The sequence below is a fragment of the Heloderma suspectum genome, chromosome 4 (assembly GCF_057233095.1).
Source record: "Heloderma suspectum isolate Gila_16-S chromosome 4, 16-S_ref, whole genome shotgun sequence".
NCBI classification, from domain to species: domain Eukaryota; kingdom Metazoa; phylum Chordata; class Lepidosauria; order Squamata; family Helodermatidae; genus Heloderma; species Heloderma suspectum.
This window is the reverse complement of record NC_139461.1, coordinates 261,575,076-261,601,555: the sequence shown is the minus strand read 5'-3', so window position 1 is coordinate 261,601,555 and position 26,480 is coordinate 261,575,076. Positions and strand designations below refer to the sequence as shown.

Sequence of the window (26,480 nt, the reverse complement as noted above, 5' to 3'; positions counted from 1 at the left end):
CTTCCCGACACTGTCCTGAAGCCAGTTCCCCCTAGCATCATTAGAAGGCCTTTTAAAAGGAAATTAGCTTCTGGAAGCTCCAGACCCGCAGTTCTTCAGGAGTCCAGTCAAAAACACAGAGCTGCTATTGTAGTGCATGTTCCCTTTTGTTTAAAAAAAGGCATTAATAATGCAGTCTGATGGCAGCACTGATTAGAATGAACTGCTCTGGCACTTATCACCACTGGGCTATGGGATGCATTTCTGGAATGCTGGATCTTAGACAGAACTTTTAACATGCCCATCCCAATTAAGCTCAAGTATTTCTCATCAGGATTTGCAGAACTGTGCTGTGAATGGCTCTACCCAGCAGCAGCACACTTTGAGTTGCCTGGCTATTGAATGTGATCAAGGTTCAGGTCAGTCCAGTTATTCTGAAAAGAGCACTCCATTTTGGCAGGGAACAGAAGTTTCTGCCACTGGTATAACCATTTGGCTCAAATATTATACAAGGTAGCCAAGACTGGCAATTTCCTAACCAGAGAGGGAAAAGAAAAATTGCATCTGACCAAGTCTTTTATACACAGAATTGGATGTATGAGCCAGAGTATTTTCATATATGAAGCTGGTGTGTTTTCATATGGGAGGCTTACATCACCTTTGAGTCTCTCATCTTTTGAGCTATAAACATTTGATTGTTCTTGATGGGCAAGAGAAAGTGGAAGAGAGACATTTGTTATACAGAAGAGCATTCTAGGCAATGTAGCCTTTAAATAATAATAATAGTTGCTTTACAAATTGACTGACGGAAGAGCTGGAGCCCGTCTTCACAGAAACACATAGTGAAGTATTTTCAGCTTTTTCCTGAAATCAGCTTTGGTCCGTCAGTGGCACACCAAGCAAGGAAAGTCAAGTATGCACTACCTAAAACGGCTTTTCTTGCTTCATGTGGCGCTCATAGGCCAAAGCCAGTTTCATCATGAAAAACACCATCAACCTCATGGGTGCTGCTCAGCAAATGAGAGGGTTGTTCCCCTCCCCTGTGAGTGGTTCCCTGCTCAAAGATGTTTACTGGAAGGGCTGAATTAAGCCCCTGTAGTTTACACACACACCCCTCATCCAGTATTGGAGTGAATCTCCACCCTGTATCCTTGAGAAAAAGCAAACCTCGGTTCATCCTTCTCAGTCCCAATCCTAAATATAATAAATCCCTGTGAGTAAGTCCCACTGCCCCCGTGACATTTACTTCCAAGTAAACATCCACTGGGAAAGACAGGATCCAGCTGAACTTTATAAATCCCCCGCTTGAGACTGCATGAGAGCTAGATTTACTTCTTACTGGGAAGCAAAACTTACTTCTGAGTAAACATGGACAGAAGGGGGGTGGCTTCACAGAGACTCTTGGAGACTTCTTACTGGGGGGGAGCAAAACTTACTTCCAAGTAAACATGCTCAGGTTGCTTTTGGACTCAGGCTTCCTTACCCACTTTTTTCTAGGGATGTTGGAGAATTCCACCACGGACTCCAGTGGTGTCCCCCGGAGTCCGTGGCGGAACAGAGCAATCCCCCCCGCCACCCCATGGAATCCCCCCAGGATGGAGCCTACCTGGCGGCAGTGGCTTCAGCAGCGGCTCCGGCGGCGGCTCCGGGTCATCTTCCAGCCGCTGCCAGGCTGCGGCCACAAATGGCGGCCACTACACCAGCCGCCATTTGCATCCCTGCCAAGCCATGATAGGCTACATAAGTATCTACGCAGCCTATCACGGCAAAAGGCAGGGACACAAATGGCAGCCGCTATGCCATTTGTGTCCCTGCCTTTTGCCATCATAGGCTACGTAAATATATATGTAGCCTATCACGGCCTCCGCAGGGACGCAAATGGCGGCTGCTATGGCGGCCACCATTTGCGACCGGCGCAGCCCAGCGGCGGACAGAAGTCTGGCAGCAGGCGGCCCCAGCCGGCGGCTCTGTGGAGTCACCGCAGAGCGGAGCTGGCCAGGGAGGATTGCAGGGGGAGGGACAGAGTGCCTCCCCCCCACACTGCGGACACCCTGGATCGGAAAGGTATGTACATTTCATACATCCCTACTTTTTTCTCCCCTTCACCAGATCACATTAGTTAGCTTTTTTCATTCATAAATACTCGCCTTTGATTAAGTCATTCACAATCACATTCCCAACACCACAATGGCAGTGTTTCACCCCTTCAACAGAGGGCATTAGCCTTCTTCACTCAGAAATACTAGTGTCCGCAGTTCCTTCATTCACAACCATGGTGTTTTGCCCCTTCAACAAAGGGCATTAACTTTCTTCATCCAGAAATACTAGCCAGTTTCCCCTGTTGTGTGTGTGATTTCCTGCTGGGGGTGGGGGAGGAGGAGGAGGAGGAAACAAGAGTTTTTTACAGAGGCAGAGGCAGGAGCAGTGGCGGCAGCAGTAGCCTTCCCTGCCAAGTACTAGCAGAGGGAGGCTGCAGGAGTGCTAATAATGGCAATAATAACAGACACTGCTGTGGCAATGCCCCTAAGCCCAGGTGAAGTAAAGCTCAGTTCCCCCATCTCTATCTTCAAGTAAGCATGATTACCCAGAGCTCAATGAATGAATATTTAAAGGGAGAGACAGCAATTGAGCAGTTTAAAGGGGGAAATGGGCTGGCAAAGGAATTCTCCCGACCCCTCTGCTCCCATAGGCAAAGTGCAATTGAGGGCAATGAGTTACTTCCAGGTAGGTATTTAGCCCTCTGCTCTCCCCACGCGACTTTCTCTGCCACCAATCAGCGCCACTTCCACCAGCCCGCAGCAATAGCAGGTGAGGTCACATAGATTGCCAAATTGCACTGAAGCTACTGTGATGGGGGGAAAAAATGTATATAAAAAATGGATTTAGGACAAGACACATCATGCTAGCTACGTGCGTCATCTGACATGATCAACTCAGGGCAGAGTAGAACCGGAGTAAAAGCCTCATGTAGATACCCTCCCAGTTTCAGCCTCATGTGTGAAAACACCCATTGACCAAGTTCATTCAGATCCCATAGGTTGTTATAGGGTTCTGAGGTGGCTTGTTAACCATGGCAACAAGCCACCCTCACCAGGTATGCGTGACAGTTTCACAGAGTGGTCAGATTGCGAATGTGATCATCATGCAAATAAACAATGATGTCGTGGTGTGTGGGGGTGGGTGGGTGGGGGGTGTACACATGCACACACACACACCAGAGATGCATGCTGATAACTGAAGTCCTTGTTAGCAATGGGAGTTGATGCAGTCAGTGCCAGCTCCAGGTTTTTGAGGGCCTTTGGGCAAGATACTCGCCACGGGCCTCCTCCTTCAGTGAGTCTACCTTGTCATCACCAGCTGCTATTTCTCCTCATCCTCTTTCTCCTCATTGCTACTGCTTGCTTGCTTGACAGAGAGCATCTAGTGGCATCTAGTGCTTCTCCTTCTCACTACCACTGTTGCCTGGGCCAGAGTGAGAGGCAGGTGAACAAGGAGGTTGCAATGGTGAGAAGGAGGAGCAACTCCAGGGGGCTCTTGTCAGGGGGCCACTGCTGCAGTTTGGGCCCTCAGCAGGTGCCCAACCATGCCTATCCTTGATGCCAGCCCCAGATGCAGTCCAGTGGCTACTGCATTGGGCAGTGACCTTAAGAGAACTATTACAATTACAAGTTTTGGGTCAGCCACTGTATCTTTCTGGACAAGCAAAGATTCATTTCAACCAGGCTCAACCCTGCCCTGAAAGACTATGATGCAAATAAAGGGCAGTGCCACTGAACATATCCCGAGCATCTTTTCCTTATCACTGAATGTTCACACCTGTCCTCTCTACAGCTGAGGTGAACAGGAAGAGTTTGAAGAAGAGAGAGAAATCAGGCAGATTTGAGATCTAGCAAACCAAGCATTGTGGACATCACTAGTTCTGTTGGTGTTGTCACCCATGAAATTTAAATACGCTTTGGAGTCTCTGTTGCATTGTACATCCCACATGTGAGTGTGGCTAATGTGCTACAGCAGACAGAAGAGAAATAAAAAATGTACATTACCCACCAGCGTAGGTTCTACATTTGTGTTGCAAAATCCATTTAAGCCAAAGGCCATTTGGAGCCATGCATGTGATAAAAACACCTTCAGGCTCATATCTCTATATTAAGCTGGGAAATAATGCTTACCAGTTGTGAACTGCATGAGATCAATGTCTGAACACTATGACTGCTAAATAAATTTAAATGGTTGTTTTATTAGACAGCTACCCCTAATACTTACTCCCAAATGGGGAGTGAGATATCTAATCACTACTGCGTATTCTTAGCTGGTCATCTTTAAGGCTTGTTTAGCAGGGTAAAGTGAAAGGAACAGTAGTATCTGGTTGAAATTTCTGAATGAGTGGCTTATGATAAATCCTGTTTGTGAAGCAATCACCATGAGGAATAGCAGTGGCAAAGTTAACATGTTTCTTGCCTTAGCATCTCATCAGGTGGCAATCAAGGGGTTTCTGTTTCTAGTCTCCCTCTTTAGTCTGCGGGTGAGAGAAACAGCCTGTGAAAAGTTATATGGCGCCACCTAGAGGTACCCAGAAGACCTTATTTAAATGGTTCTCCAAGAGAACAACAACGTCGATCACTTCTACATCCCTGTTCCTTATTTCTATACCAATTCAGTTTACATGGTTAATGAAAGGCCATTTTCATTACACCAGTGAAAGAAACAAAATGGGTTTCTGTTCAGAAAGTGCTTTGAGGGATAAGGGAAGCTCTGAAAAAAGTAATCTTGTACAGATCTCTTCCACAGTTTTCAAAAGGGATGCCCCATGTCCTTTGCCTTCCTGAAATACGACGTTGCCATGTGGAAACTCAGTTACATCAAATAATTTCCCATTTTCAAATGAAACACCCTTTCACATTAAGATGTAGCAGAGGTGAATTTTGCACAGGAAACCCCAGCTTGAACGCCTTGCCTGTCATTTCCTAGAGATTTTTTTTTTTTAAGTTGGATCGTTACACCGCCTTGCAGTTCTGACCTTGTCAGTAATCTGCAAAAGTTTCCCCAGAAAGCAAAGATTAAGTGTTGACCACACTTCAAAGCTGGCACTTGCTGAAGAACCCGAATGAATCCTGGTTATTTTAAGCTACATGTCACTTGTGGCAGACAATTCTCCCATGTTGCATTGCTAGAAGAGGTACAATGAAGAGGACAGAACACCTGCAAGGGTCATTGTTAAAGCAGATTCTTACCTGGTAGAGGCTTGACAGATTAATAGATGGGTGACTGAGCAAGCAGAAGGCTAAGGAGGTTATTTTGGAAACTGTCCATTGCTGGTTGAAAAATACACCTACGGTACACCCTCTAATCATGCACTGCATTGTGCTCCTTCTACGAGTGCAGGCAAGAGGGGGATGATCTGTTTGCCCAAGTCTACATTTTGCATAATCATTTAGTGAGTTCGTTTCTCACCCACCCCACACTCCCAATCAAGAACTGTGTCATCCAGGGCAAACGCTCTTTAACTGTTGAGCCTCAGGCCCAAGGGCAGGGCCGGCCCTGCCATTAGGCAGAGTGAAGTGCTTGCCTCAGGCAGCAGATACTGAGGAGAGCAGACTTGGGCCAGCCCTGCCCATGGGCCAAATCCAGCCTGTCCAGGGCCCCAATCCAGCCTTCCGGGGTTCCCCAAATGGGACTGCCCTCTTCCCTTAGCCCTACCCCCCTTTCTCCCACTTGCAAATCATTTGGTGGTTTCCTGGTGTTTGCATGCTCCCCCCCCCCAGTTCTAAAAGGTTGAAATAGCCTTCCTAAGGCTGAGTTTTTGGAAGTAGGAGCTTCCCGTTAAAATAGGCTGGCATTTTTGGTCCTGCCACTTTTGCCTTTGGCTCTGCCCACCACTGAAATGTGGCCCTGCAGGAACTTCTCTGAAACTAAATTCAGCCCTTGGGCTGAAAAAGGTTCAACATCCTTGCTTTCATTCATCATCTGCCTGGAGTTCTTGATGCCGTTTCTTTCTGTATAGCCTCTAGCCTCCTGTGAGAATCCTGCAAGTGTCAGTTTTCATTTTGAAACAGAAGTAAAAGCTGATATTCAGGCAAATCCTATATGTTTACTCAGACCTAAATCCTATCTAGCTCAATAGAGCTAACTCCCATGTGCCCCTGACCCTCTGCAGAGGTTTTTCTGGAGGTACATCCCCATCCCCCACATCTCCCAGTCACCTCCTGAAACGTTTCTCTAGAGGTTCAGGGAATCCTACAGAACATTGTGGGCTGTGTCCTCTGAGGTTGCAGTGGGCAGAAGGAATCACGCAAAATGAGGCAGAGGAATCTTCTACCACTCGCACTAGGCTCCCGATACCCCCTTTCCACTGCAGCCCCCTAAGACACAGCCCACAATGTTTGGTATGTCCCACTGACACTCTGGAAAGACTTTGGAGCGGGCATACTGAGGAATGCATGGAAGACGGGGGAGGGGGGAGATCCACTGTGCAACCTTGTCTTCACCGGTGTCCTCACTGCCTGGGGTGAGTGGCAAGATTTGTCCCCTCCCAACTGAACTTCAGATGACAGCCTATTCATGTTGTCGCATCCAGCTGTTGATCCTGCTGCTGTCTGCATAACTTATTCCAGGTTACATTTCCTGGTCACACTAGAGTATGATGCAACCCTCAGAGCTGTAATTTTTATACATAGATTACTTAAAATGGGAAGCAGTATCTAAATATTCTGAATAAATAAAATAAATAAATCTAGCACTTCCTAATAAGGCTGCATTAATCCATTCTAAAAGGGTTTGATTGACTAAAAGGGTGGTCCCAATTGAACAAGCAACAGGTATTTAAATGCTTGAACTTATTTTTTTAAAACACAAGTACTAAAAAAACCCCTGCAAATGATTAATGAAATCTTAAAAGAGGCATTCCCTACAATGTGTGAGAGGGAAGGGATAAAAGCCTTTTTTTAAAATGATGCCTGTTAGAACATGTGCGCATCTCACAAACTAAGAATGTATGCTTTTTTCCCCTTTTTGAGCTATTTTTTCTGATATGCAAATGTATTTGGATCAATCATCTAAAACTCATACAATTAATCAACCAAGATTTATTTACTTGGGTGGTAGCCCTAATTTCTACCATGCAAGCTGCTTTGCATCTTTATTTTTTTCATCCTCATAAACTTCTTTCTTCTGCTTCTTTCACCCTGTGAATCAGGCCATTCTTTATATCATTTTACAAGTGGGGAATTGAAACTTAGAAGAAGTGATTTTGTGTAGGGCTGGCTGATGAACTGACGGCTGTGTTTGGGTGTGAGTCCAGGTATTCATGGCGTAAGAAGAACAACACCCAGCATGTTAGTGATGCTTAGTTCCTGAGAGGAGAGGAAGCTTATCACGTTGTACATATCAAGACGTACTTCCAGAACATGATTTGATTTTTAAAAATTCTTTAAATTTACAGCACGCCCTTCACCTTACAGTCCCAATGTGGGGTACATACATATTATAAAACAATGTAAAACAACTTAAAGCCACCATCCAAAGTTCAATTCATCCCAAAGCACTAATTCAACACACAGCTTTACTAGAGGGGGGAAACAACACAATCTCATATCTTTCATCCATTTCCAAAGGCATCTTGACTTCCTGACTAAATGCATACAATGAAGGCACCAGATGCACCTCAGTGGGAACAGAATTCCACAACCTTGGGGCCATCACAGAGAATGCCCTTTCACATGCTGCTGTCCCACAAGCCTCCAAGGGTGTCAGTAGTCATAACGTGGCCTCCCCTGCTGATCCTAGCCCCCAGGCTAGTCTATAACAGAGGAGGCACTCTTTCAGGTATTTAGGAGCCAAGTCACTGAGGGCTTGATATGCTGATATATAGTAAAATAGGTGGTTACATGTCCACCAACTATGACCTGGGCTGAATCTACACATAGCAGTTTTAGTGTTATCATACTGCAGTGTTAGTGCCCATTGGCGTCATGTGCACCAATAGTTGTCATTGCAGGATGATAATGGTAAAACTGCTATGTGTAGATTCAGCCCTGGCTTCCACTCATTTCACACTGAATTTCATATACATTTTAGCAGTTACAGATGCCTAGGGATATACAGGTGTACACAGCATGTATCTAGGGGTACACAGCATGTGAGACATTTTAAAAATTGTATTAAGTGTTAAGCACTTTGCCCACTCTTTCTTTGCCTTGCCCTGGAGGCAGAGGGGGAGAAACAGCAGATACGTACAATGCAAAGGAGCGAAGTGAGTCTGCAAAGTTCTCTTCTTATCTATTTCTAATGTTCCGTGTTCTCTCTTTTATTAAAGGAAAGTGTGGACCTGGGGGAGATCATGTTTTCCCTTTGTTATCTGCCAACTGCAGGTCGCCTCACTTTAACAGTCATAAAATGCAGAAATCTCAAAGCAATGGATATAACTGGTTACTCAGGTAGGTGTTTCCTGGCTTGGACAAGGCAGTATTCTATTTCCTTGATCTTCCTTCTGTGACAGTGTTGTTTGCTTCAATAATCAGTCAAGAAGCTTTCCTACACATTCCTTGTTATATGAATGCTACTGTTTCAAACAAAGCTGTCTGTGTTACAGAAGTATTTCTCTCACACCCAGATAGAAAATAGTGTCATGAGTCATGAATAAACTAACAGGCCATTCATTACATTTAAGCTGGAGGTCAGACAAAGTTTTCGAAAGCACTGTTGGCAAAGAAGCCTGAAACTGTGTCACTAGAGCTATGTTAGAAGCCAAGAAACCAAATTCAGTTTTAAAAGTGATCTGGATAAATTTAAGCAGGGTGTAATACAATTAGAAGCTGCCTTTGAGATGGTTCCAAAATATAACAGTATTATCATTTTGGAAAATATTTCTATCAAAACTGAAAATCCACATGGATTTTTAAAGGATAAATTTGGGAGTAAAACACTAAATTCATATAGACAAGAGCTGGGCAACTGCAGGAGGTCCAGGGACCGCTTTTGCCATACCCATTCCCATAGGCCACAAATGGCAGGGTATTGCCACAGTCTGTGGGTCGCCCCAGGAAACCAATTGGTGATTTGCCACTGAAATTCAGTAGCATACAACTCTAGAGTGCTACAGAGTGGTACAAGGGTTAAATTTAGCTTGCAAACAAGCCAAATTTAACTCAATGGTCTTATAGGCCCCTTCCAACCCTGCTATTCTATGATTCTTGTAGCACTCCATAGCAGTACAGCCACCATGGGAGTGAGGGGTCTTTTTGCTGCTGCTGAATTTGGCAACATAGTAGTGGGAGGCAGGGGCCACACCATGGAGTGGCAAGGGCCGCATGCAACGCGGGAGCTGCATGTTGCCCATTCCTGTTTTAGATCCTTCCTGGGAAACTTTCCCATTCAGATGTATACATTTCCACATGCATTGTTCTATGGAATTCATTCCACAAGTACTCCCCTGTAAGAAAACGTCATGTCAGAAGAGGCCAAATATGGGCTATTGCATGTTTCCCACACCATTACAGTAGCCCACAAGATTTAGTAGATCTCCTTTTCTGCTGGCATAGAGGAAGGTGCACAGGTGGAGAGGAAGGTCAACCCATACAGGCCTCCTCTTTGCACACAAAAACAATGCATACATGTCCAAAATGCACACAAACCACTTTAGTCAATGGATTAATGCATCCAAAATGTGTGCATTTAAAAATGAGCACAAAACATGTGTACATTAATGCATACATTACAAAAAAATGTGTACACATTTCCATACAGATTTCTTTTAAAAAGAAATCACCAACTCATGTGGAAATGGGACAGAATGAGCTTGACCTCAAAAAACCAACCATCTCAGTGAGACCAAGACTGATTGATCCAGCCACCTTACATGTGCACTAATGGCACTATATAAATTAAAATAACGACAGCGACAAATTACACTGATATTTATAGGAGTTAGGTATGCCTAATTTTTGCTGGATCCCACTCCATAGGATTCTACAGATTCTCATACTCACACATTTGCAAAGCACTGTGCCACTCATATATATATACACATACTACCTCCATCACTTTCCCAGAAAGCTGCAGAGCCAACCTATAGGAATAGGCAGATTAAATTAAATTAATCTGATCTAGATTAAGTTAAATTAACCTGAAAATTGGATCTGTTAGATTTACTGATCACATCCTTCTATTTCATAAGCATTCAAGGACTATTGCAGAACAATTACAGAGCAATCCTGTGGGGACAGGGGAGTGTGGCAAATCATCCATATTTCTACCACCTTGCCCATGCTATCCAATTAGGAAATTCAATAATTAGATGCCTCCAAGAGAATTCTGGATTAAAATATGGAATTCCAAAGTACAATGTAATGCAACTCGATCTCTTGGCACAGGACTAATTAAACTTGGCTTATCTTTGAATCTTCCCATATGGGAGACAGAAATATCAGGCAATTAGTAATTGATTATTGTCTCATTGGTATTATTTATTGATAAGAAAAGAATCCGGATGGTAGATGCCAGGTTTTGCACTTGGGACACCAAGGTGTCATTAATAGGGAGGCACCCTGAGAATGCCCATATTATGTTTATTTTGACCTAGCACTCATGCAATTGTAAATAACTTAGTAAAGCAAATTAGTTGGACCATAAAAACAAGAATGCGATCAGATAAATAACAACGAGAAACTTCTCAAGTTGTAAATACAGAAGATACGTTTTGAGAATACACACTGACAAGGCACGGTGGAGTCAGAGAAATAATTCTTGTGTCACACACATGCCTGTAACGTGTCATGGGATTCTGGGATTTTTTTATATGCATAAATTATAAGCTTCAATCTTTCTAAGAGGTTTAAATTGCAGCAATACTGTTTAGACATAGGTGATTTAGGAATAGATCTGTATCGTTAGGAATGTATTGTGAGACATGAATAAATGGAGCAAAAATAACCTAGACAGGTTTGATAGCCTCCACACAGTATATAAGGGAGATTCTGAACACACAACGCTAGGAGCTATCCTTTTGGATCAGCCACGCCCAACATGTTGCCTGTAGACAAGCCAAGGAAGCCTGAAACTCACTGTTTGCTCTGAAGCCCTGATTGAAGATGGTTTTGAATGTATCATGTGTTTTTATCTATGCAAGCATAAGCTTTTTATTTAGTATTGTTATGCTGATATTTTATAGTAAAGAAACAAAAGACAAATCTTGTCCAGAGAGTGACTTCTGGAAAATAGAAAACTCTATATATCCTATATCTAGAGTGAAGAATGTAATCTTACCTAAGATGGCATCTTGTTGTGTGAGGGAGCTAAATACATTGAGTTAAACAGGTATCTTGGGATTGCCTTCATATTCATAACATATGCCCTCTAAACAAGAGCATATGCCACAGGAGGGAGAATCCCTGGTGGAAAAACTACCAAATCCAAAGGTCTGCTGGATTCACAGCAGCCAGGGAGAAAATGCTTTAAAAAAAAAAAACCTTTTTGTTAGCCATGCCCAAACTTTTTTGCCCCTCCTATTGCTTCCAATGAGAGGGGAAATAAGTACACCAGCCCCAGGGCTGGCATCATTTACCCCTTTATCATGGGCATGCTGGGGGAATGGGGGGGCTTTGGATCCTGTGGATCCAAGGCTTCCCCATATCTGCCCCCAACACACCTTTTGTCAACCCCTACCACCATTGGATTCCTGATAGCAGAGATACTATGGCAGCAGAGCTTTCTGCCACCTGACCTGAACAGAGAAACTTCCAATGGTGGAGCTCATCCTACATGCACAGAAAGGGAAGGCCACATTTTCATATGCTCCTGTGGATGAAAGGATCATACCCTTAGTCTTTAAAGTGGCACAAGACTCTTTGTTCTTTTTGATGCAAGAGAGTAACATGGCTACTCCTCTGGAAGTTCTGTTCCTTTTAGCTCTGCCTCATGCATTATGGGGAAGATGATAAAGTTGAGAGGGATGTGTGTGTAACTCATTTGGGAAATGTTGTGCAGATACTGGAGTGTCTGGCATAACAACTATTTTTGATGGCCCAAACATGCCAATGTCTGAATTTTGCTGACAAACATTTTAATCTAAAGCACCAATAACTGTGAAGCTGTTTGGGCAGACAAACCTTTCTGCTCAGCTGGCACTTGATACAGCTTGAATCACTAAGAATTGATGGTTCAGAAGGAAAACAGCTCAGTAGCTCTGCAGTGGTGAGCTAGTTACTAGAACTTCTAAGTACACGATGATTTTCTCCAGCAGCCTACATGGCATTTGTGGTATGCTGAAAACTCAAAAGCAATTTGCCAAAGTCAGTCTCTGCAGCAGCTACTCAGACATTGGTGCCCTATTTTTGCTTCTCTCATCTATCTCTTTCTATTGACCAAAAAAATAAAAACCCTTTGTTTCTTGAAAATAGTTTGTGAGCTTACAGAAGAAGATTGGTATGCAAGATATAGGCACAATCAGGGACCTGGGGGTGTTTATGGATGAAGGACATCTGTATCCTATTTAAGAATAGGGAATGTACTATGAGGATGAACGAAGTTAGCAAGGAGCAGAGGAAACAAATCCAGAAGTCTCTGCTGGAAAGGGAGCAATCTGCAGGAAAGAAGTATCACAACAAATCCCTCCCCAAAAGAAAAGAAAGCCAGAGCCATGTATACACACAGGTGGTTTCTGGAGTCCCCCAGAAAACTATTTCAGGTAATCCAGACTTTTCAATTCTCGCATGAACTCAATGGAGTCAATATGCTCCATTGGATTTTGTGGCAAACAGACATGGTTGTCCCAAAATATGTTTTGGTTTTAAATAGAGGGACTACACTTCCCTGCTGAGAAGCCTGAGTACAATAGTTGTAGTTACTCTCCAGCTGACAATACATTTAGAAGTCTAGAGCAGGAATGGGCAGAAAGTAGATCTCCAAATGTTTTGGTCTTCAATTTCCAGCATTCCTATTTATTGGACATGCTGGCAGAGACTTATGGGAGTTGAAGGCCAAAACATCTGGAGAGCTACCTTCTGCCTACCCCTGATCTAGAGTGTGTGAGAAAATGCTCTCTAACAGAATGTTACAAGTCAGGCCTGCAACAAAATGTTGCAGTGTTGGGTGCTGTCTTGTATTCATGCCTTCTTCCAGCCATGCAATATTCCATCCAATCTGCCCTGCACCCCTGATTTTTTTTTCACCCTTCCAACCATCAGCCAATAATCATCCTGTGGCCACTGAACTTACTTAGAGCTTTTCCACATGAGGCTGTTGATCTGCCGCTAATCCACTGTATCTGCTTTTGGTTTCATCACAGAATTGAGATACAAGCACTACAGAAATGTTTCCTTTCCTGCTTTTCTGCTGCATAAGCTCTAGGTGGCACTGTGGTATAGCAGAACAGCACAAATACACAAGTGAAAAAGCACTTTCTTTTGCTTTCACAATTAAATGTTCCCTGCTTTTAAAAAAAAACTTGCCTAAAGTGCATGTTAGACACAGAAGTGAAACTGGAGGGTCACGACATTATCTAAAGAACCCATTAACAAACATGAATAGGGAGTGATGAGCACATGATAAATGCTTCATGTAGAAAAGCTCTCTGCCCTCATTCAGCTGTTTAGGGTCCCCCTCCTTAGGTTTTTTTCTAATGACTTTGTGTTTGTGTGTGTATTTCTGCAAAGCTTGGGGTTCTCCCTCTTGTGTGTGGATGATAAAGTTTTGCCTATATAAGGAACCATACTCAGAGCATGAGCTCACTATTTTCATTGTTAACTAACTGTAGCCATGTTTATGTGATCAAACAGGGGGGAATTGAAGGTGTGTGTTGAGGGGTTATTATGGTGGCAGGCTTCAACCCCCATGAATTCATAGCTTATTTTGCCCGGAGCCTACATGCATACAAGCTGTATCCCTGAAGGCTATCTCCACAGAATCAGAAATCCTACTTTTTGCAGGGTCCTAGATTGCACAGAGGAGGCCTACAGTTATACAAGTTGTATGTGTGCAGGCTCTATGAAGAAGAGCTGATGGATGGATGGACGTTGGGGAGGCACATTGCCACCATGATCCTGATTGCCTCCACCCATGCATTCAGTATTGCACTTGATTCTTTGAACAGAGTTCCCGTAAATATTGGGAGAAAAGAAGATTTTTTTTCCCTCTCAATACTGCCATTTCCCTTTTCTCCTGCTCTCCAGATCCTTACGTCAAAGTGTCTTTGCTCTGTGATGGGAGGAGGCTGAAAAAGAAGAAAACCACCATAAAGAGAAACACACTTAATCCCACCTATAATGAGGCAATAATCTTTGATATCCCTCCAGAGAACATGGACCAAGTCAGCCTGCTTATCTCTGTTATGGATTATGACCGGTAAGTGGAGGGTCTTTGCAATGCTTTAATCCTGTTTGGGACAATTTTTTCCTTTCATGTTCCATGGTGTGGCTCACTTGATTACATGACTGGCTTGTACTAAAGACAAATCACATTACTAGAAAGATTAAGCTGTTCTCCTTGCTTCTCAATTATTTTCCCTTTGAGTGGGTTAGCCATGTTCCCAAGCTTCCACTCTTTCTGGCAAGAGCATGGCTGGCTTTCCCTGAAGTGGTGAAGTCCATTGGTGACTGACAGGAAAGAAAATATCATTATGCATGAGCCTCAAACTGCCCTTGGAAAGTCACATGCAGGCCACTCTCAATGATAGCATACACTCCACCTGTCTCCACTTACCAGGGACAGTCCCAGTCATGGGGTCCTGCTAAGTCACTGTCTGTGTTTTCCATATTTTTGCCTGTTGGGGAAGCTACATTAAAATTCTGTTCATGTGAGTTGGTCAGGTCCTCATGCTTCTGGCTTGTATCCAATGTTAGTCTAACTTCAGAACCATTCATTTCAATAGATCTACTCTAAGATGGACTGACACTGGATACAACCCTCAGAGTTTAACTTCCTCCACAGGGTCTCTACTCTAGTCATTAAAGGTGCAATCCTATTCATGTTTAGACAGAATAAAGTCCTACAATTCCCAGCATGCACCAGTATGCTAGGAGTTGTAGGACTTTTTTCTGTCTAAAGATGCATAGGATTGCACCCCAGGTCTCTGAGTGGGTGTTGGTGGTGAATAATCTTGACTCTTATGCACATAAAAGTACTTACACATGCATGAACACAAAAGGCTTCTCCACATGGGGCTTTTATCCTGCGATCGAGATTGGTTACTCATGGAAGTATCCTTTACATGATGCCGTCAAGCTCCAGGGCCTCTCTTGTGTTTTCGGATGTTTATCCCAATTTTTTTTTTTTAAGAGCACAGATAATGAGCTATTCAATATAGCAAGTTGAATTTCTCCCATTAAAAGAGGATGTGGCGCTATAACACAGCGCCATCCAATGGCTGCAGATTAAACGTATACAGCTTGCAAATAAAGGAACTCCCTGGGGGTGGGGAAGCAGAAGTATGTGAAAAGGGGCAATCTTAATCCTGCAAAGAATATGGAAACAGAACCCCCGTAAAGTTGTGGGATAGAAAGCCTCTGTGTGGAGAAGCCCAAAGACTTGGGATGGTCAGACCACCATCCCATCTCATTTCCATATCAATGTATGTTTTTTTAATGTAAAAAAACTGAACAAATGAAAAGATGCATTTAAATATAGCTAAATATGCATTTCTCTGCATTTTATCCTAAACTATGCATTTTGCATGTGGTTTAGTATGCTTTTTGAGCTGAGAACTGTAACACAAAATTCATAGAAGTACATAACCTGAAGGATAACTGCATTCCGACCTGCATATTAGACCAGGAAGTGCTGTCTGTTTCCTCAGAGAGGAAACCTTTGAGCATAATGACACCACATCAAGCATCTTTAACTACATGTTACCAGGGACATGCAAACAGGAAAAATGAGTCAGCAGCAATCACAGGTTCCTTGTAATGTGTAGTGTGGGTCTCAGTGAGTGGTGGAAAATCACCTGGAATGGTTTTTCGTAGCATAGGTATGCAACGATGGGGGAAATTTCACTTCCTGGATGTTGGTTATGCAGATATTAACATACAAACATGAGAACATAAGAAGAGCTGTATTGGACCAGACCAAGGGTCCATCTAGTCCAGCATTCTGTTCACACCGTGGCCAACCAGCTGTCAACAGGGAACCCACAAGCAGGACACAAGTGCAAGAGCACCCTCCTGCCCATGTTCCTCAGCAACTGGTGTACATAAGCTTACTGCCTCTGGTACTGGAGGTAGCACATAGCCATTAGGACTAGTAGCCATTGATAGCCTTCTCCTCCAGGTATTTATCTAACCCCCTTTTAAAGCGATCCAAATTAGTGGCCATCACTACATCCTGAGGTAGCACATTCCATAGTTTAACTATGCTCTGTGTGAAGAAGTATTTTCTTTTACCTGTCCTGAATCTTGCACCAGCTTCATGGGATGACCCCGGGCTCTAGTATTTTGAGAGAGAGAGAAAGAAATATCTCCCTATCCTGACAGAGGCTGTGTTAAAGATACAGAGCCTCTGTCAGGAAAAAAAAAAAAAAAAGTGATCCTAGTTGCATATGGGGAACATGTTTTAGAAATGTAAGGACAGAAGATAAACCAGGGTGCTGAAGAATTTACAGCAGCCTTCCCCAGCCTGGTGCCACCCAGATGTATTGGACTACGAGTCCCATCATACTCAGTCAACATGGCAAACAATCATGCTGGCTGGATATGATAGGAGTTGTAGTCCAACACATCTGGTGGAGACCTGGTTGGCGTACAGCATGTGCCTGGCTCTTGCCAAGCATCCTGAGGGCAGGGAAATCAAACAAGCTGTAGTGCTGAAAAGCAAGAGGAATGGGATAGATGCTCAGCAAACAGATGCAGCTTCAGCAAGAGGGACAGAAGAAGCAAGATTGAGGAATAGAGTTAAATGGGTCAATGGCCAAAGGGTCTAAAATATGTTCCACATGTGGTTATTGCTTTCAGAGTTGGCCATAATGAGATTATCGGGGTTTGCCGTGTGGCAAACAACGCTGAAGGGCTAGGCCGAGACCACTGGAATGAAATGCTGGCTTATCCACGCAAACCAATTGCACATTGGCACCCACTAGTGGAGGCAAAGAAATCCTTCAAGGAGGTATGTAAAGTACTTTATAATTACCTTTGAATACATATTTGAGAGTGTGGTATTGTGGTAGGTGAATTGCATGTTGGGAGTTGTAGAAGAGGCATGGAAAGAAGTGGGGAGGAAGAGGAAGTGAAAGAGAGGAGTCAGGAGGATTGCAGAGGGAGACTGTTTGCTTCAGTTTTAGAAAGAGGCCTAGTGAAGGCCTAGAATAAGCAGCTGTCTCTGGTGTCTTGTGATTCTTGCAATACATCAATTTGGTGATGAAGGTGGGATGGCTCTTCTACCTTTGACTCCACCACCACCGTTCCTCCAAACCCTGGGTGAGCCAGTGATTCCATTTACTTCTTGGACTAGAATGTTTGAGACCTGTAATTTAATAATAATTATAAATATAATTTACCTGTTGTGGATGATAAATATGAGACAGCTTTGGCTGCTTTAAGAAACTTTTTTGTGCCTAAAGTTAATATTGTGGTGGAATGCTTTAAACTTCGCCAGTGGGGACAGAAACAAGGAGAAACTACAGATCGATATATTGCTGCTTTGAGGGAAATGGCTGTTACATGTAATTTTGAAGATATGACAGAAGAAAAGATTCGGGATCAGTTGGTAGAGAAGGCAGTGATGCCCCACATCAGGGAATGCCTCTTGCTAGAAACTGTTACCTTGCAGAAAGCCATGACAATTGCCAGCCAGATAGAAACTGCAGTAGCAGAGGCAAAGCTAATGGATCAAGGCAAGATAGAACCAGTACAGGTTGTGCAGTCTTTCAAAAGAAAAATCCTGAGGTCTATGGACAAGTTTAAAGATGGTACAAATAAGTGTCCACAGCCTTCAAAATGTGCACAGACAGTATGCTATTGTTGTGGATCAGCACAACATACAGCAAATTATGCTAACTGCCCTGCAAGGGAGGCTTGGTGCAGACAGTGCAAAAGGAAAGGACATATTGCTAGGGTATGCTGGAGTGCCCAGTCTCAACAATCTATAAGTGAAGTTGCTGTACCAGAAGTTGCTGTTTTACGTCTGGAAGACCTTGCTGAAGCTCAATGACATTGAGTTGGTGTTAGAGACGGGCTCTGCAGTCTCCATACTGCCCAAGTCTATTTACATACAATACTTCAGTAGCTCACCACTTACACCACTTAAATTGCATCTCATAAGTTACTCAAGGAATCCAATTTCAGTTTGTCTATCAGCAAAAGTAGCATTTGAGACAAAGTGCAGCAGCTGAGTTCCGCGTTGTACCAGAGGGAACTCCCATCCTGGGCAGAGATCTTTTTGTTGCACTGTGCATGCAAGTACTTACTGGGACTATCACCTCAATGTTGTTGTTCAGTTGTTAAGTCGTGTCCGACTCTTTGTGACCCCATGGACCATAGCACACCAGGCCTTCCTGTCCTTCGCTCACTCCTGGAGTGTGCTCAAGTTATCACCTCAATACCACCCAACAATACTACAGTTCATATTCACTTCCAACTATAGTAGCTCACAACACAGGAGGAGAATTAGGCTGTGCAAAGGGCTTTGTTCACAAAGTTAAAATTAGACACAGTATGAGGCCAGTACAACAGAAACTACACTGGTTACCATTTGCTTTGAGAGATGCTGTATCACAGGAACTTAAGAAAATTAGTGCAGAATGACATTATTGAGGCTATTGACTCTTCTGAGTGGGTTTCCCCAATCGTTGTGATTATAAAGAAGACTGGAAATACCTATCTTTGTGTGGCCGATAGCCACCCACTCCCTCATATAGAAGACATCTTTACTGAACTGCGGGGAGCCACATTATTTTCCACCCTTGACCTACAAAGTGCTTATCATCAAGTCTTATTACATGAGGACAGTAGAGACCTTGCTGCATTCATCACCCATGATTAGGCATCTGCGAACCCACCCCCGTCCAGGTTCTCCTGGTGCCTGCCCAGCCCCTGCCCCCACTTGCTGGTCCCCGGACCACACTCGAGCCCCTCCCACGCTTGGTGAGCAGCCCACATTCACCCCAGTGGCCTCATCGAGCTCTGCGGTTGCCATTTTTTGAAAAATAAAATGGCAATCGCAAAATGTGCATATTTGCACACATGCAAATATGCACATTTTTGCTATTACCATTTTGTTTCTCAAAAAATGGCAACTGCGAAGCTTGATGAGGCTACCAGGGTGAGTGCAGGCCATTCACCGAGTGCAGGTAGGGGGCGAGCAGGGGCAGGGGCTTGGCAAGTGGGGCTCGGGGTGCAGGTAGAAGTGGATGGAATCAGGTGCCCGCACCATCCCTACCCATGATGGCTTGTTTCGTTTTAAACGTGACCTATATGGTTTAGCATCAGCCCCCAGTGGTTTTTACAAGATGATTACTCTGATTCTTAAGAATTAGCCAGGAGTTCAGTGGCTGATTCTTAATCAAATATCAGTGGCTGATATTTGGACAGACCCCAGCACAACATGAAAAATGTCTGTAAACCATCTTGCAGTGCATAACAGATGCAGGACTAAAGTTGAACCTTTCCAAATGTGTGTTCAGAAACAGTTACCTTTCCTTGAGCATATTGTATCACAAAATGGATTGAAACCTGACCCTGATCATGTCAAGGCAGTTACAGAAGCTCCACCACCTAAAGATGTCCAATATTGCGCTCCTTCTTAGGCTTTATGTCTTGGTATGCAAAATTTGTGCCACATTATACATCTGTAGTAGAACGCCTACATCTGTTGCTTCGTGGATCTGCACCCTGGATGTGGACATCTGCTGCACAAACCAGCTTTGAGACAGTTAAATAACTGATTGTACATAGCCCAGTATTGTCCTTATTTGACCCAGCACTACCTACCATTGTGACTACAGATGCCTCTGACTACGGTTTTGCGGCTGTATTTACCCAAGTTCATTGAGACAAGAGTGAAAGGACAGCTGCTTTTGCATCCAGAACATTACAAGGGTCAGAAAGAAACTGTTCCTCTACAGTTGAACAGGAAGCACTGGCATGTGTATGGGCTACAGACAAATGGCAGACCTACTTGTGGGGCATTCACATTGTGTACTGTTCACAATCCATTGACAACCTTGCTTACAACTAAAAGTTTGGGGAGGGCAGGATGAGGATTACCAGACGGTCTGCTAAACTGTTGGATGGAGCACAGACCTGACACTGAGAATGTTACTGCAGACTGTTTATCCCAGCTACCTTTGCCATCCTCAGAAACTGAACAAGAGGAGGACACAGAGGTGATTGCTTCCATCACATCTGCTCTGGCAGGTATTTCCAAGGAACAATTTAAAGCTGCTTGCTTGGCCTGTCCAGTACAATGCAAATGACAGGATTACCTCATGGTGAAATGGCCACACAATGTGCATTATGTGGATCAGATCCTGTTGCTCTTCTTTAAGATTTGTGAGGAATTGTCCTTATATGATGGTTTAGTGATCTCATCGTCTCATTGTTCCACCAGAATTTAGGGATGCACAAAACACCTATCTGGCTCTGCGCCGGGCAATCCGTGGTGGGGGAGAGGTGCTCCGTCCCTCCCCCTGGAATCCTGCCCGGCTGGCTCCGCTCCGCAGCCAAGCCACGGAGCCGGCCACCCGCAGCCGGGCATCCAGCTGCTGGGCAGCCCTGCAGGGATGCAAATGGCGGCTGTCGTAGCCGCCGCCATTTGTGTCCCTGTATTGAGCCATGATAGGCTACGTAAATATTTATGTAGCCTATCACGGCAGGGGGAAAAACCCCAGCGTACGCAAATGGCGGTAGCTGCTGCCATTTGCGTACGCTGGGTTCCCCCCCCCCCCCGGCCGTGATAGGCTACGTAAATACTTACATAGCCTATCACGGCCTCCGCAAGGACGCAGATGGCGTCCCTGCATTAGCCATGATAGGCTACGTAAGTATTTACATAGCCTATCACAGCTATGAAGAGGAGGAAGCGAATGGCGGCCGCAGGACGGCCGCCATTCACAAAGCAGCCCGGACAGGAGCAGGTAAGTGCTCCATTTCGCACGCCTTTCGTGGGGTGGGGGCAGCGGGGACTTCGCCCTGCGCGTCTTTTGTGGGGGGGCGGGGGCTTCGTTCCACAACAGATTTCGGGGGGTCGAATGCACTGGCCAAGATCCTCACCAAGATCCATCGTGGAATTCTCTGACATCCCTACCAGAATTACAAGCAAAACTGATACAATTGGCCCATGATACACATCGAGAAATTGTACAAACTGAAGAATGATTGTGTGATTTATACTGGTGGCCTGGAATGGATATGCAAGTTGAGACTGCTATCAAATCTTGTGTGACTTGCCGGCTTCATGACAGCAACCACATGTGTACCTCCACTACAGCCTGTCCCGCTGCCTGATTCAGCCATTGACATCGTGGGGCCACTTGATAAAGGGCCTGCTGATTGTCATTATGCCATTACCCTTATGGACTGTTTTAGTAAATGGCCTGAAGTGGCTTTTACTCCAAATGCTACTTCTGCTACTGCTATCAAGTTCCTCGCTTCATTTTTCAGTAAAGAAGGAGATCCCAAGGAATTGATCTCAGATAATGGCACCCAATTTACTTATTTTGAAACTCTCCTGTCAGAAAGGAATATCAAACACAGACGCTCATCAGTTTATTATCCACAGGTGAATGGAGAGACAGAGCATTTTAACAGAAGTTTGAAGGAAAGTCTACAAACAGCTGATTTGGAAGGTAAGGCATGGAAACCTTTCATTACAGAGTTTTTACAAGTTTATAGAGCCACGAAACATGCCACAACACAGACGTCACCGTCTGAATTATTACATGGGAAGGAGATGCACACAAAGCTTAGTGTTGCTGGACTACAAATGCTTAATCCAGATACTTCTCTACAGTCAGATGTGAGGCAAACAGTACAAAAGAACAAAACAAAAGCATAAGAGGTATACAGATCACCGTTATGGGGCCAAGGAACCAGGAACACAACGTGGTTCATATGTATGGGTGAAGAAACTGGGAATCATTCAAAAAGAAGAACCAAGATTCACTTTACCCCTCAAGGTACTTGACAGGATAGGACAATACACCTATAAACTGTCCAGTGGTCGGATATGGAATGCCCAGTACCTGGCTCTTGCTCATTCTGACTCTGCTACAAATGGCCAGATATGGAATGCCAGCCACCTACTCAGTATGATCGCGTTACCAACACTACCGGTCAACTAGTTGGCACTGATGACTCCAGTGTATTACCCCTTGCACAGAATAGCCAACTGGACCCTTGCCTGCTCAACATTCTCGACGCATCAGGCAACAGCCTGCATGGGCTAAAAACTATGTTACGTAATTGTCTTGCATCAGCTGCAATTAACAAGGTCATTGATTCATGGATAACTTGTCTTACGTTGTTTGCAGAGATGTGCTAGTCTTTTATGTATTGGTTGGTTGGGGAAAAGGTATTGTTTTTAAATAAGGGGGGTATGTGGTATTGTGGTAAGTGAATTGCATGTTGGGAGTTGTAGTAGAGGCATGGGAAGAAGTGGGGAGGAAGAGGAAGTGAAAGGGAGGAGTCCAGAGGATAGCAGAGGGAGACTGCTTGAGTTTCTGTTTTAGAAAAAGGCCTAGTGAAGGCCTAGAATAAAGCAGCATTTAAATAGCTGTCTCTGGTGTCTTGGGATTCTTGCAGTACAACAGAGAGGCAGCTTAGTAGGCTGGGTTAAAGGTTTTTTGAGAAACTTCTACTTGTATCTTGGATGTTTTTAATTAGCTTCTTCTTACCCAATAACAAGCATTGCACCTCTACTATAAAAGTAAGAGCATTATTTACAGATACTGTTGGTCTGGTTGTGTTGTATTCATGCACAGACTGCATTCATGTGCACACCCTTACCCATGGCAACCTACGGCTGACCTCAGGCATTGTGGTACAGCTTGGACTTGCACAGAACCATGTTAATGGACCAATGTAAACAGCTCAGATGTGAAGCTTTCAACAACACGTTTGTTTGTTTATTTATTTCTCAAAATTATATACCGCTTTCCAAGAAGTATCAAAGCAGTGAACATAAAATGCAACGGCATAAAAATGCAGTAAATATTACAACAAAACAATACAATACGAAGTTAATCAGCAGTAAAACTGCACACTCTACTGTGTGCTACAAAGCTCACTAGCTCACGCTTCAAGGAAAGCCTGTGTTAAGCAATGAGTTTTAAGAAGATGTCTAAATGTCAGAACTGTGGTGGCCTGTCTAATGTCAATTGTTATAGTATTCCTGAGGGTGGGTGTTACAAATGCTCCTGAGGTGAGGAGCATACTCAGAATTGCTCCCTCTGATGATTCCAGAGATCAGGCAGGGACACAGGGTGTCAGAATGTGGCAGACTGTGGCCCTTCACATACAGCAATATGCCACCCATGGATTTTGAAGTTGGAAGTACAGTAGAAAACTGGATAAGATGGAAGGAATGAACAGAGCTGGAACAGGAGCAGATCAATGATCTGCAAGCCAAAAAGTTGCTCAGTATGAATATGTGCTGGCCACAAGGCAGAAATATCTGCAAAGCATGATGTTTTAGTGGAAAACCTACAGAAGCAGAAGAGACCCAGACAGGGTGTTTGCGCTTTTTGAGGCCTGTTGCACGTCAAGGAAAAATATCTCAAGAGAGAGGGAACGTTTCTGTGAGAGAAACCAGGACCCAACAGAAACAGTTGCTGAATGGGTAACCTGGCTGCAATAAATACTTAAAGACTGTTTTTTCACAGGCTGAACTGACATGCTAGAAGAGAGAATCCTCATGAGATCAAACTCAAAAGAAATTCAGGAGAAACTGGTTAGAGTGGATAATCTGACAATAGGAAAAGCCATTAGAAAAGCAAGTGTATATGACTTCACAGGCTTGCAGAAAATGTACTCAAAGGTCCAGCTGTATTAAGAATACATATGTATAAGTATACGTATTATTTATTAGTATGAGTATTAATCGATATATACTAATCAAGTCAGCTGTCTGAGGGAAGAACTGTGCAGTAGGAGAAATCCTACCCCAAACATTGCTCCCTGCTCTGCTCTGGTTCTGATCTGGGGGGCAGGGGGCTTCCAGGAAGGGGTTGCTATTTTGCCCTGGCCAAGACAGCCAGAGCCATCACTGGTATCAGCACCTCCATCAAGCCCCCTCCTGGGAGGATTCCAACTGCCATCAAGTCAGCTGTCTGAGAGATGCAGCAAGAGCAGCCCCGGCTTAGAAATTATCTGATCCATTTCCAAAATTGACCTTGGGGTGGGGGCGGCATATGGATCATTCCAGGGAGGGCATGCTGTCCAAGAGAGCTGGAACCTGCATAAGCAACCAGGTATAAGATGAGGGAGTTCAAGGATGAAAGGGCTACATGTGAAAGCCCTCCCCTGCTGAGACTGTAGACAACTTTATGAAGCATGTTTCAAGCCACCTTTTAACTATGTAAACTGCTTCAAGAACTTTTATTGAAAAGCAGTGTATAAGTACTCAGTAGAGGCTGGTGGCTCCGATGTCAGTGGGCTGTAAATCCAATCTGGGTTTCAGTTGGAACCAGCCAGCACTCTCAAGGTACTATCTGAGGTACTAAACACAAACCCAAAATAGGTTCAGTTCTTTGGATGGCTCCTGTAGATTTTGGCTGGTTCTGAGTAAAACCCAGAATGTATGCACAGCCCCACCGAAATCAGAGCCACCAACCTCCACTGTAAGTACTCTAAGTCAGGGTGAGGAAGCTGTGGCCCTCCAGATGGGTGGACTATAATTCCCATCAGCCCCAACCAGCAGATATTATGGGAGTTGTAATTTGACATTTGGAGGACCACAGGTTCTCCACTCCTGCTCTAGATAAATAAATATTGCCATTTTATATGATTTAATATCTCCAACAACCAAGTTGAACTCCAAGCAGCTCACAAGAATAACAAAATATTGGAAAATAACATATACATAACATTCCCGTCAATATAACAATATAATCACATCAAAACACAGTCAGTAGAGCATATCAGTGGAGCAAATTATTCAGTAAACAATTAATGCAGTCTGATACAAACACATAATAATTCAAAATTTGCCAAACTATAAAAGCATAATTAAAAAGCCAAACTATAAAACAAACCTAAAATTAGACAAATTAAGTCACAAAGTAAGCTAATTTGCATAACCATGCTGCCTAAAATGGTCAAAAATGGGAAAGAATGCAGGGCTATAGTTCAAGAGATAAGACTAATACTGCCTGTATCAACAAAGCTAGTAGGATATGGGGGTGGGTGGGTCATAGTCTCTGGCCAGTATAAAGCACAGTCAGATGCAAAGAACAATGCCAGTGTCTAGATCACTATTTGGTAGATACACTAGCTCTGCCCAGTATTGGGACTGAATGGCCTACAGCCAGGAAACCTAACAAAAATATTAATGACAGTAAAATTTACAGCTGAACCACTATGTAAAAAGAAAATGAAAAGGCAACATCCTGACTTAAGGGCATAGGATGTGTGCCAGGATGCTGCGAGATTAATCTAGTTGCCAGTGCAGCAGTAATCATGCATATACCAGTACCACAAACAATTAGCCGAAAGTGAAGAAGGAACTACAACACATGGAACAGTTGGTTAAAATTGAGATGACCGAAGAATGTGGAGAATGGATCAATGCAGTCACTGCAGTAGAAAAGAAAACTACTGCTGTGATACAAACTTGCATAGGTCCTCAAGGCCTTAACAGGGCACTAAGCTGAGTGAAGGGCCCGTGTACATATGAGCTATCCCTATGACTTCTCCATTAGGTAACACAGACTGCTGAATGGAAGGACTCTGGGATCTCTTGTAGGGATGACCAGAAACATCACCAGCAGCATTCTACCCCATGATTGTCAGTGGAGGAGATGTGCTATATTCATTCGTTTATTTGTTCAGTTGCTTCCGACTCTTCGTGACTTCATGGACCAGCCCAGTGAGCCCACGCCAGAGCTTTCTGTCGGCTGTCGCCACCCCCAGCTCCCCCAAGGTCGAGTCAGTGAATTAACTGTGCACTGTCCCCCTGGCTTCACTCCTCCCCTTCATTCCTTGGTTCAGATAACCAATTAGGGATCTGTGCAGAATCCTGTTAACAAACTAGTTCAGCTTAACCAGCTCTTCCATTTAAATTTAATTCTTTTAGGGCACAATCCTATGCATGTTTAGACAGAAATAAGTCCTTCAAGTTCTAGCATTCCCTAGCCAGCTATGCTGGCTAGGGAATGCAGGGAGTTGTAGGACTTTTTTCTGGCTAAACATGCATAGGATTGTGCCTTTAAAGATTCAACAGACAACACACCCTCTCTCCCTGTCATCTGTTAATCTATGGCTGTCAGAGGCCCATCAGAGACAAGTAGCTGCTGAGATCCTAGAACAAACACTTCAGGTACACATATGTTGTGCATCCACCAATACGTTTTGCCCGCGAAAGATTTC

At 44.0% G+C, this 26,480-nt stretch overlaps 1 protein-coding gene across 3 annotated transcripts in view; it reads left to right on the top strand.

Annotated features, from left to right (window-relative positions):
- SYT6 (synaptotagmin 6) overlaps positions 1-26,480 on the top strand; it is a 227,060-nt gene that overhangs the window by 188,961 nt on the left and 11,619 nt on the right. For all 3 annotated transcript variants that reach the window (XM_084853547.1, XM_084853549.1, XM_084853548.1), the window contains 3 exons: positions 8,291-8,411; positions 14,142-14,313; positions 16,914-17,064. In XM_084853547.1, coding sequence (XP_084709673.1) covers positions 8,291-8,411; positions 14,142-14,313; positions 16,914-17,064 — 444 coding nt within the window. The remainder of the gene's footprint in view (positions 1-8,290; positions 8,412-14,141; positions 14,314-16,913; positions 17,065-26,480) is intronic.